At 41.8% G+C, this 12,295-nt stretch overlaps 1 protein-coding gene across 1 annotated transcript in view; it reads left to right on the top strand.

The window, feature by feature from the left end:
• Positions 1-12,295, top strand: part of CACNB4 (calcium voltage-gated channel auxiliary subunit beta 4) — a 142,904-nt gene that overhangs the window by 74,879 nt on the left and 55,730 nt on the right. The window contains exon 2 of the mRNA XM_069577527.1: positions 11,226-11,345. Within this exon, the coding sequence (XP_069433628.1) occupies positions 11,226-11,345 (120 nt within the window). The remainder of the gene's footprint in view (positions 1-11,225; positions 11,346-12,295) is intronic.

Below are 12,295 nucleotides of genomic sequence, written 5' to 3' on the forward strand. Positions count from 1 at the left end.
TATTTGTTAAAAAGATTAATTCATGTTGGTCTTTTAAAAATATTTTTTCTGAGAGATTTTTGAATATTAATTTCTCCAAATCAACGTTCATATCATTTTGTCAAGCTAACATCAGTGCTGTTTTCTGTTCTCTCCAACGTGGCTCTCAGCAGCATCTGTAGGCCAGAATTGTCTGTTCCTTTGGGTGAAGGCTGGGCCTTACTGAGTGCTCCTTTTACATTTCTCTTCCTCCTCCTGAAACCTCCTCTTGCGGGTTTTCATTCCATAGACAGTTTTGAGCTCCTGTGCGATGCGAAGCTCTGTGCTGGGGGCTCTGAGGACAGCAGGAGCGGAGAAGACACGGTTCTGCCTGGAGTATTGGTAGACGCTCCGCTCTGGCTTCTGTCACACCTGTAGGCGTCTCTGAGGAGGCAAGTTTCTGTTCTGTTCTTGATGACACACCTGGATTCTTTCAGCAGTCAACATGCATTCCTTTAATGAGAGACGTTATGAATATTTTCACAGAATTGAAGATAATTTTTCATCAAACAGTTTCTGAGGCTACAGGATGGTAAGGAGAGGTTCAAATCCTTTTCCTATTTTCTTCTAAACCAACCTATATTATTCTTCCCTTTACATACTAGAAGGAAAATATTTAAAACAAATTTTTTTTTAAAGACACAAGTGATTGCCTGTAGCCACTTTCAGGATAAACATACTTACTGTTGTTAAGTCTCTAATATGACTCTTGAGAAAATAGACCACAGCATAAAAGTAGTGTTTTGTGGGCTACTTTGTAAACCACTGTGGGGGAATGTGAAGTGTCAGTCACTTTTCCAGAAGGGTCGTGTGTATGTGTGTGCTCTGTCGTGTCCAACTCTTTCGACCCCATAAACTGTAGCCCACCAGGCTCCTCTGTCCCTGGAATTTTCTAGGCAAGAATACTAGAGTGGATTGCCATTTCCTACTCCAGGGCATCTTCCCAATCCAGGGATCGAACCTGGGTCTCCTGCATTGGCAGGTGGATTCTTTACCACCGGCACCACCTGGGAAGCCCCAGAAGGATCATAGATGGCCACATTTATAAGTAGTTGCCTCATCACTATGCAGCTCAGCAGTTACTAGCAGCACATTCAAGATTTTCTGAGCAAATACTGTCATTTCCTTTTGAATATCTCTCCTGAAACTAAACTAGTGCAGCTTGAGCCGCTGCCCCTGAATGAAGACTTCATGCTGTGGCTGCTGCTTGCAGGTAGATGCCAGTGCGGAGGTCAGCCAGGCGCAGCCACCTGGGCACTCACCTGCGTTATGTGCATTGGTCAGGCGCGCTCGGTTCTGACCAGGTACGGCTGGTCCCTGGGGTGGCTTCTCAGTGTCCCAGGATGTTGTTCTGTGACCTGTACTACGTAAAGCTTGACTGCTTGAGGCCACCTTCTCCAAGCAGGCAGTCACTTTCCTTTTCTCAGGAGACTGAGCTCCATAATCCCATCATCCATACCATTAAAATAGCATTCTTATTGGATGCAAAGTGTGATCATGTCTCTTTTTCAATTTCTGTCACCCTTTAGTCTCACAGAGAGTTTCGATTTATTACGTGTTTTTTGGTGCAGCACTTTTTCATACTTGTATGATGTTATGCCTGCCTGCATGCATGCATGATCAGTCACTCAGTCGTGTCCGACTCTTTGTGACTCAATGGACTGTAGCCCACCAGGCTCCTCTCTCCATGGGATTTTCCAGGCAAGAATACTTGAGTGGGTTGCCATTTCCTTCTCCAAGGGATCTTCCTAACTCAGGGATTGAAGCCAGGTCTCCTGTGTTGACAGGTGTGTTCTTTGCCAGTGAGCCAGCAGGAAAGCCCATGATATTATGCACTGATAGTCAAAGCAGTTTTGCCAAGTAGCATTCATGCAAAGTAATCTCTGTCTCTTGTTCTCCCCCAGTGTATTAGGCTGAACCATATGAAATCTCAGTCTTCATAATAACCCGAGATAAGAGGAGTCTGTCCCCTGTCACTACCATCACCATTGATTTACCTTTCAAATCTCTTAGCCCACATTTCAGCTTCTCCTTTTCTACAATCTCCTAAATGGCCATGGCTGATACAGATTTCCTTTTTATCTCTACTGGGGCCTTTTTGTCACCTCCCTCTTTGTACTTATAAGGCCAAAAGAAATTTTTCTGCTGTTAGACATGTTTCATCATTGATGGGTTTCCTTGGACTAGCAATCAAAAGAGATACCTATCAATCATGACGTATGTAAGTCAAATCGTTATGCTATACAGCCTAAATTTATACAGTGCTGTGTACCAATTATATCTCAATAAAAGTCAAAGAACAAATGCAAAAAAGAGAGAAAAATACATATCTGAAATCAGGCAGTTACAGCAGTTGCCAAGCTAGTCAACATAGCAAGAAGGATACGGTTGGCTAAGTTTTCTAAATGAATATTATTTCCTTTTACTGAAGTTATGTAAAAACAGTTATAGTAGAACCTATTAATTTGGATTCCACTAATCAGATAATTCAGACTAATTATTATATGTAATTAATTATGTAATTATAATTCAGTTTTTAACTATATATCAATATGTAATTGTAACTTAGCTATAAGAAGTAATTTAAATACGTAGTATAAACACAGGTGGAGGAGTTATCACTTAAGAAGAAAAGAAAACTCTCAAGAGAGCCTTAATATCCTCTACCAATCACTAAAATTCTGAGTAAAAGTCCCATCATTAAAGAGAAACTCAAAGAAATCCACACACTAGAACCTTGATTATCTGGAGATACTATGTGAAGTGAGAAATAGCAAACATGCCTTTTGAAAAAGCAGTCTGAAATTCCCTTTCCATGATCTAAGAGTGTCATTTTTTTACCTGCATCCATCAGTCCTAATTAGTGAGATTTTGGTGTACAGTCTACATTAACAAAATATTTTGCATCAGGTTTTTGTGATAGCATAGTTGGTAAAGAATCAACCTGCGATGCAGGAGACCCTTGTTTGACTCCTGGGGCAGGAAGATCCCCTGGAGAAGAGATAGACTACCCACTCCAGTATTCTTGGGCTTCCCTTATAGCTCAGCTGGTAAAGAATCCATCTGCAATGTGGAAGACCTGGGTTCAATCCCCCGATTCGGAGGTCCCTTGGAGAAGGGAAGGGCTACCCATTCTAGTACTCTGGCCTGGGGAATCCCATGGACTGTATAGTTCTTGAGGTTGCAAAGAGTTGGACACGACTGCACAATGTTCACTTTTGTAGAGGAAATTTAAAAAGAGATTCCACCCATACTCCTGCACCATGCCCTGTGATAGTGGCATGAAGGGAAGCTCTTATTACCTGTCTGAGCCTCAGATGCTTCATCTATTTAAAATGAGGATAATCATAACCTATTTCTTAGGGCTGATGGGCTGATATAAAGTTCATAAGTTAGTGAATCACATAAAGTAAGGGATGAGTAAGCATTTGTTCTCTTCCGTTTCCCTTTATGACCTTTTCTGATCATACTCCTTTGCTGCCCTTGACCAACTGCCCTTTGAAGCCTAAAATTGAAGCTTAGTCAGAGTAATTGCTGGGCTACTGTCCAATAAAAGTGGGCTGCAGAGTTTGCCTTATTCTTTCAACCAACATATTCAAAGACCTCTTTACAAGACATAGTGCAAGATACCTAACAGCAAAATTAAGTGGTCATCTCTAAGGAATTTCAAAAGTTACTTGTTCTGCCAAAGTTCTGGTAATGTACATATTATCCAGTGCTCTGGATTAGGACACTGAAAACCATAATTCTAAAAAAAAGAAAAAAATCTTAGGCTATTGAGGGGTGGGACAGCTAATAATTAACATCACACGCAGTTAGCATAAACCTTGGTCAGTAAACCAACCACCTATCATGAAACAAAGAAATAGATTCTGAGAAGCAGAGTGTCTTTCTTTCAGTAAATTTGAGGTTCTACTATGTGGCAGACACTGCCCAGCTGTATCTACTTGGAGATCCAGACTAGACCCTGCTAGGCTGGGTGGGTGCCCTTGCAAAAGACTCTGGACATGTCTGATGAAGGGGTGGAGAAGAAGAAAGCAGTTGCAACAAAGTGAGGGGCTATCCTGTAAAGATAAATGTTACCTAAGAGACTTTTTTGCCTAGGGCAGCCTCATGAGGGGATCTTTACCCATCCACCCTGGGAAACCTGGGAAAGTAATCGAGAAAGAGCTCCATTTCTTCTGCAGTGTGGAAAAGTGCATTGTCAAGTCATTGCAAACTCAGTGGGAAGAAACCAGCTCGAATCCATTGGGATATGCGTCTCTGGACATTTACTGTCACTTAGTCCACTTAATGCAACTATTAAAATACCGAATCAACATCAAGTTTATAACTGCACAGTCCAGTGTGGTGGCCACTAGTTACATGGGGGTTCAGTTCAGTTGCTTAGTCGTGTCCGACTCTTAGTGACCCCATGGACTGCAGCACGCCAGGCCTTGCTGTCTACCACCAACTCCTGGAGTTCACTCAAACTCACGTCCATTTAGTAGGTGATGCCATCCAACCATCTCATCCTCTGTCGTCCCCTTCTCCTCCCGCCTTCAATCTTTCCCAACATCAGGGTCTTTTAAATGAATATTCAGGACTGATTTCCTTTAGGATTGACTGGTTTGATCTCCTTGCTGTCCAAGAGACTCTCAAGAGTCTTCTCCAGCACCATAGTTCAAAAGCATCAATTCTTCGGTGCTCAGCTTTCTTTATAGTCCAACTCTCACAGCCATATATTACTACTGGAAAAACTATAGCCTTAACTAGATGGATCTTTGTTGGCAAAGTAATGTCTCTGCTTTTCAATATGCTATCTAGGTTAGTCATAACTTTCCTTCCAAGGAGTAAGCGTCTTTTAATTTCATGGCTGCAGTCACCATCTGCAGTGATTTTGGAGCCCCCCAAAATAAAGTCTGTCACTGTTTCCACCATTTTCCCCATCTATTTGCCATGAAGTGATGGGACCAGATGCCATGACCTTAGTTTTCTGAATGTCAAGTTTTACAACATGTGGGTATCTACATTTAAATTAACTGAAGTGAAACAAAATTTTTAACCCTTAAAAATTAAATGAACAATGCAATTCTTCAGTCTTGCTAGGCAGATTTCAAATGTTCCGTAACCACGTGTAGTTAGTGGCCACCATAGTGGACAGTGCCCACGCAGAGAATAGCCATCATTGCAGAAAGTTCTCTTGGACCACACTGGTCTTGTTTGTGCCATTATTCTGCTTGTACTCTATGCTGTACTATGGCATCTTAGTAATTCTCTAAAATAACCCTGAAGGGTTCGCTCCTATTTTGCAGATGAAGAAAGAATTTCAGAAAAGATAAGCAGTTCCTCTCACATGGCTCTTACTACAGAACCTGACAGATGGTCAATGTCCAGTGAATGGTAGGAAGTGAGAGGCCCAGGAGTGACCACAACGCTCAAAAGTTCCAACAGTAACCAGATTCTGGTCCAGTGTTAATGCATTTTAAAATCAAACATTAATAAACTCTCCCTCTCCTTGCTCTAATTTAATGACATATTTAAATACTAAAACTACTCAGAAGAAGAGGAAGTATATATTTCAGTTTTAAAAGGACAAGACAAGTAAGTGGATCCCTGGGTCTTGTGGTGGGTTTGGAGAGTGACTGCAAATGGGCAGAAGGGTTTTGTTTGTTTGTTTGTTTTGAGGTGGTAGAAATATTCAAATGTTAGATTTCTGTGTCTGTAAATACTAAAAATATATGGAGATGTATATTTAAACTATGAATTTTATAGTATGTAAAAACTGATGCTTTTGAACTGTGGTGTTGGAGAAGACTCTTGAGAGTCCCTTGGACTGCAAGGAGGTCCAACCAGTCTATTCTAAAGGAGATCAGTCCTGGGTGTTCTTTGGAAGGAATGATGCTAAAGCTGAAACTCCAGTACTTTGGCCACCTCATGCAAAGAGTTGACTCATTGGAAAAGACTCTGATGCTGGGAGGGATTGGGGGCAGGAGGAGAAGGGGATGACAGAGGATGAGATGGCTGGATGACATCACCAACTCGATGGACGTGAGTTTGAGTGAACTCCGGGAGTTGGTGATGGACAGGGAAGCCTGGCGTGCTGCAGTCCATGGGGTCGCTAAGAGTCGGACACTACTGAGCGATTGAACTGAACTGAACTGAACTGAAAGCCAAAAAGAACAAGCTATGAATCCTAAAACTCTCGGGCAGCCAAAATTGAATTTGAAAAGCTGCCAGAAAGTTTAATTAGTGAGTCAAAGATTATTTGTTGGCATTTCAGGAATCACCCTCACGATGGTAAAAGAAATGCTGTTCCATCTCAAATCAAACACTGGGAAACTCTGCGAGATCTGTGTTATTATTTCCATTTCACAAGGGAGGAAATTGAGACTCAGAAAGTGAAAATAAGTTGCCCAAGACCCAAGGCCAGTAAGAATGGACAGAGTGTCAGACCCTATATGGCCTGGCCCAGAGTCCACGGCCTCTCTCCTATCTAGCTCTTGGCCTCTCTCTCTGAGCAGGAGGAGCCCTTCCACTGTGTGACCTGACATCACTTTCCTTCTTCCAGGACAACAGTAAACTGATTTTTCAGTGCTTCTATAGGGCCTGTGTTTTGTACTCAAGAAGATTTATGAAAGGTGTGAGTCTGGAATCTGTTATCAATATTGAATAAAAGGGGAAAAAATCTGGGCCTCGTGTTAATAGGAAGATAAATATTTCTTTCTTTTGATATTTACTAGGATGCATTATTTTATGGCTTTTACAATGACTTTTATATATACACATGTGCAGAATATTATATATATATCTATCTTTATTTATATATAGAGAGACATACTTGTTTCTTTTCCTCCCAGGTTAGTTGATTCTTTGACATTAAAGATGTGACTTGCAATGGTGTCTGCATAGGAACTTTTGAGGTGCTAGCCTCTATCATGCCTCTTACACATGGGTTAACACTGCAGGTTAGACTCACTTGATAATTTGCATAGCTTGCTCTTTGCCCATTGTATAGAGTGGAATTCTGGAAAATAAAAAGCTGATGGGGCTTCAATTTCTAGCTTTGTCCAGAGCTAGTAACTTGTATATCATTAGTTCTGTTCTCTTAGCATCTAACATTATTTTCTTCTTTCATTTTCCCTGTTCCCGATCATAAAGATTTAAGCCCTCTGGGCAGTTCACCCCACCCTCCGAATCCTTATCCTGACCCTCCAGTCCTACCAAGCCCACTACAGCCCCGCTTTCCTTTCCCACCCTTGATCTAGTCCAGCCAAGGCAGTCTTCTCTTGCCTCTCTGTGGCTCTCTGCTTCTCTCCATTGCCATTGTGAACAACCTAGGTTCTTTTTCTTTTTTCTTTTTTTCTCTCATCTATACTTTGATAGAAAATCGAGCAGTTGAAACAAAACAAAATAAAAATAAATAGATGCAAGAAACTAGTTCCTTGCCAAATCATTAGAACATGTCCATGGGCCAAATTTGGGCTCTTGATATTGGACCTCTGCTATCTCTAGGACCTTGAGAGTCAGCAGCAATGATTTCCACCTTCAGAGAAATGTGGATATCAATGAAGAAGGAAAAACAAAATCCAGAGTAAATGCTGTGAATTGTTATTCAGTTGTGTCTGACTCTTTGTGACCCCATGGACTGCAGCATGCCAAGCTCCTCTGTCCTTCACGGTCTCCTGGAGTTTGCTCAGATTCATGTCCATTTAGCCTGTGATGCTATCTAACCATCTCATCCCCTGCCGCCCCCTTCTCCTGCTTTCAATCTTTCCCAGCATCAGGGTCTTTTCCAATGAGTCATCTCTTCACAGCAGGTAGCCAATGTAATGGAGATTCATCTTTAGCATCAGTCCTTCCATGACACTGTAATTATGAAAGTAAATATCACGGTGCTTTATTTTTCCTTCTACCAATATTCTTAGAATATTATATGCTTTTACATTTTTTGGCAGTAGTAGAATTTATTAAGTAATTTTGAAATTCTTGTTCACATTTCAAAATAAAGTGGGCTTGCAGGAGTCTTTGAGTCACTTCTTGTGTGTGCAGATGATTGAATGCCAGGATTTGGAAAGTCATTAACGCACTTTCAGGAAATTAGCCATCTCCTAGTGTCAACAGTGGGTTGTGTATTTTAGCTGTTTGACTCACTGCTTCAGTGGGCAGCCTGCTTTCTTGTGAACTGCAATCATTAGCCTTCTCCACGACGTGTTTTCAGAACAAGTGCCTCCTCCCTGACTTCCCACATCGTAATCACTTTATAGTCCAGGCACCTTTGCAGACATCTAACACCTTAAATTGGTCTACCGCAGATATCACACTTCAGCAAAGCATTGCCTGGAACTAACACAAAACTGGCTTCATATATTCTTTCTTACTCTGGATTTTGTGCTGCTGCTGCTGCTAAGTCATTTCAGTCGTGTCTGACTCTATGAGACCCCATAGATGGAAGCTCACCAGGCTCCCCCGTCCCTGGGATTCTCCAGGCAAGAACACTGGAGTGGGTTGCCATTTCCTTCTCCAATGCATGAAAGTGAAAAGTGAAAGGGAAGTCGCTCAGTCGTGTCTGACTCTTAGCAACCCCATGGACTGCAGCCTACCCGGCTCCTCCGTCCATGGGGTTTTCTACCTAAATTTGGACAAAAGCTTTGTTCTGAGAAACTCTCATTTTAAAGGATTTCAAGGTAGCTCCTTTTAAAGCAATGAATGCATATATAAAATTGTCATCCTGTATTTATTTATTTTGAAGGTCCAGATTTTTCCCCAGTAGATTTGCACAGAGGAATTTGACTATTGTTTGGTTAGCAAATGCATTTTCTCTGTAAAGGGCACTTTTAAGTAGTATCAGCATATATGTACTAGCATGTGTAGGGTGAATCGTTGATGAGAGGTTGTTGAATAGCACGGGGAGTCCACCTTGGCGCTCCTACCCCGTGGGATGGGGAAGGGGGTGCTCAGGAGGGAGGGGATATATATATATAGTTATGGCTGATTCACATTGTTGTATGGCAGAAGTCAACACAGTATTGTAAAATTAAAAAAAAAAAAAACAAAAAATAAAGCAGTACATAAAGTGCATGGATTTGGACTCACTGCAGTTATCAAACTTACAGTATAATCATTTTCAGTATATAAATGTATCAAATCAACACATTGTACACCTTAAACTTCTACAGTGTTATATGTCAATTATATCTCAATAAAACTGGGGGGGGGAACTATGTCTTCTATGCAGTAAATACAATAAAAATAGACACATTTCAAGATGGGCTATTGTGTATATATAAGTGAGTTGAAAATGATTAGAATCTCTTAACTTTTTTCTTAAGTCACAGTAGAAATATCAGCACTAGGAAACAGGAATGATAATGTCTATTTATTGTGTGCCTACTATTTTACAGATGAGAAGAATGAGTCTTGAAGTGGTTTAGTAACTTGCATAAAGTTTTCAAAAGTGGGTTGCAGAGTTAGAATTTAGAACTGGGATTCTCCTCAGCATTCTAATAAAATTCTAAGCAGGAGTTATTGTTCTTGGCTGCTGGAAAAATCTGTGCTGGGACTGTTTTTATGGTGGGACAGACTAACCCAGCTGAAATGACCCCCCCTGCCGAGACAAAGCTGCCTTTATGGGCAGCAAATTCACAAATAATGTATTAAAAAAACAAATGCTAACATCTCTAAGTTTAGAAAAAACTTTTAAAGGGCCCGTTTCAGCAGTCAACCATCCTTAGCATTCTTTTTTTGCAGTGGATAGCAAATTCTCAGCTCTATGGATAGGTATATGCTTCTGTGCCTGGTTTATGAAACATGCCAAATACACCACTCCTGTCAATAATCCTCTGTGTAAATGTCATCATCTACGCAAATACCAACTTCTCATGCCAGCTTAAGGAGACTGTAAGGATGGTATTCTTTTAGCAAGCAGAAGGCAAACTGCTGGGGTGTTTGCTCTTTGTTTTTAGCTTTTTAGCTGCTGTGGTTTTCATTGCCTCTTATGGCATGAGCACCAAGTGATGTTTGCTGCCCCCAGTTCCTTGACCATATGAATCAGGCTGGATTTCATCATTGTTCAAACAGCCCTTCTAGGCATGGGCTTCAGTTGAGGACATCCTTATTCAATAGTGTTGATGTTGGAACTGGAAAGTCTTTTACTAATAGAGGTTTCTGCTTTATTGTGTTGAAATCTTAGACAAATCTAGTTCAGATCAGTTCAGTCACTCAGTCGTGTCCGACTCTGTGACCCCATGAATAGCAGCACGCTAGGCCTCCCTGTCCATCACCAACTCCCGGAGTTCACCCAGACTCACATCCATCAAGTCAGTGATGCCATCCAGCCATCTCATCCTTTGTTGTCCCCTTCTCTTCCTGCCCTCAGTCCCTCCCAGCATCAGAGTCTTTTCCAATGAGTCAACTCTTCCCATGAGGTGGCCAAAGTACTGGAGTTTCAGCTTTAGCATCAGTCCTTCCAAAGAATACCCAGGGCTGATCTCCTTCAGAATGGACTGGTTGGATCTCCTTGCAGTCCAAGGGACTCTCAGGAGTCTTCTTCAACACCACAGTTCAAAAGCATCAATTCTTCGTCACTCAGCTTTCTTCACAGTCCAACTCTCACATCCATACATGACTACTGGAAAAACCAGAGCCTTGACTAGACAGACCTTTGTTGGCAAAGTAATGTCTCTGCTTTTCAATATGCTATCTAGGTTGGTCATAACTTTTCTTCCGAGGAGTAAGCGTCTTTTAATTTCATGGCTGTAGTCACCATCCGCAGTGATTTTGGAGCCCCCCAAAAATAAAGTCTGATCATCTGTAATCTAAGATATGGGCAGGATTTGGCTCTTGCAATAGGCTGAGTCTCTTTTTCCTTCAAATCTATATGTAAAAGAGAGAATGGAATGAAACTTCAGTTCCACAAGTCATATGGGCTTAATATAAAGATAGTACAGAACTAGAAGAATTAGGGATGGATATCACATAATTTTCATTGCCGTTTACTTTCTAGCATTTAATCCAGTCAAAATATTTCCCTTTACAACGTTGCTACCTTCCGAATTACTCAGATGCTTAACTGTATTCTGCATCTACATTTATGCAAAAAGGCACAGAGTGTATGCATCAGATTCTGTGCAAGTGAGAAGAACTCATTCCAGGAGGCCCTTATGGAATTGGTGATGTAAGACGCCCCGCATCACCTCATTCAGGCTACTCTCGTTTTTCCTTTCCAGGGTTCAGCGGACTCCTACACGAGCAGGCCGTCTGACTCCGATGTCTCTTTGGAAGAGGATCGGGAAGCGATTCGGCAGGAGAGGGAGCAGCAGGCGGCCATCCAGCTTGAGAGAGCAAAGGTGACGTTCTTGCCCCTCTTGGGTTCCAAAGTGGCATGTTGCTCAGCAGGTATCAGCTGCTCTTCCCCTGCCTCAGATTTCTCTGGAATAATCATTTTATGATCGTCCTGATAAGGCATCAGATTGCTAGTCCCTCATGTGTTCACCCCTGATAGTAACATTCTCAGGGAGTGGTACCCTGAGACCTGGACCCTTTCAGTTTCCTTTTGCATTTGGTTGGGTGGTGAAAACTCTTGGTCATCTTCAATTTTAGTGATTGTGGACCATACCCAGCTTGCCTCTCCAGGTGTTGGCAGAGAGCCTCTCAAGGGACCAGCTTGCCCACCCCGTTCTCCATGACAGTAGCCTTCATTACTGGCCGCAGGCGCACAGCTGGTCTATGCACTATTGATGTCTCTATCCTTCCCCCCTGGTTTCAGTCTCCCACCTCAAGTTCCTTCCCTGTTCAGAACTTTGAACAACGATTAGCATTTCAGCAAAATCGAGCAATAAAAAGCTTTGCTAAAAGAGACCTTCAGATATTCCACAGAAAGAAGACCCCATAGGAGGCAACAAAGAACAAACTGAATTTTTGAATGTTAGAACGAGTCACTAGAGATCTCCCGTCCTATGTCTTTCAGTCTTTTTTTTTAAGCACAGACCCTCATTTTGAAATGAAATTTTATTCACAGTAACGGACATAACAGATTCCTGGTCGGCCTCTCCTCTTTGCCCTTCATAATAGACTCCTAAGGCATATTGATCTAGTCTTTCCAAGTTTTAGGAGGAAATAAAAATGGAAGCTCAAATAAAGTGAACTCCTTCCCTTTTCTATTTTGACAGTAAAATATTTAAGAGAGTGGGAAGAGGAGTATGAGGCGGGCTCAGGAAGTGTCTTCCTTTGCTTAGACACCTGGGATATCTGTGCCAGGTGGTGGAAGGGGGTTGGAGGCAGTGAGGTGTCAGTGGGA

The sequence above is a fragment of the Ovis canadensis genome, chromosome 2 (genome assembly GCF_042477335.2).
Source record: "Ovis canadensis isolate MfBH-ARS-UI-01 breed Bighorn chromosome 2, ARS-UI_OviCan_v2, whole genome shotgun sequence".
Classification (NCBI taxonomy): Eukaryota; Metazoa; Chordata; class Mammalia; order Artiodactyla; family Bovidae; genus Ovis; species Ovis canadensis.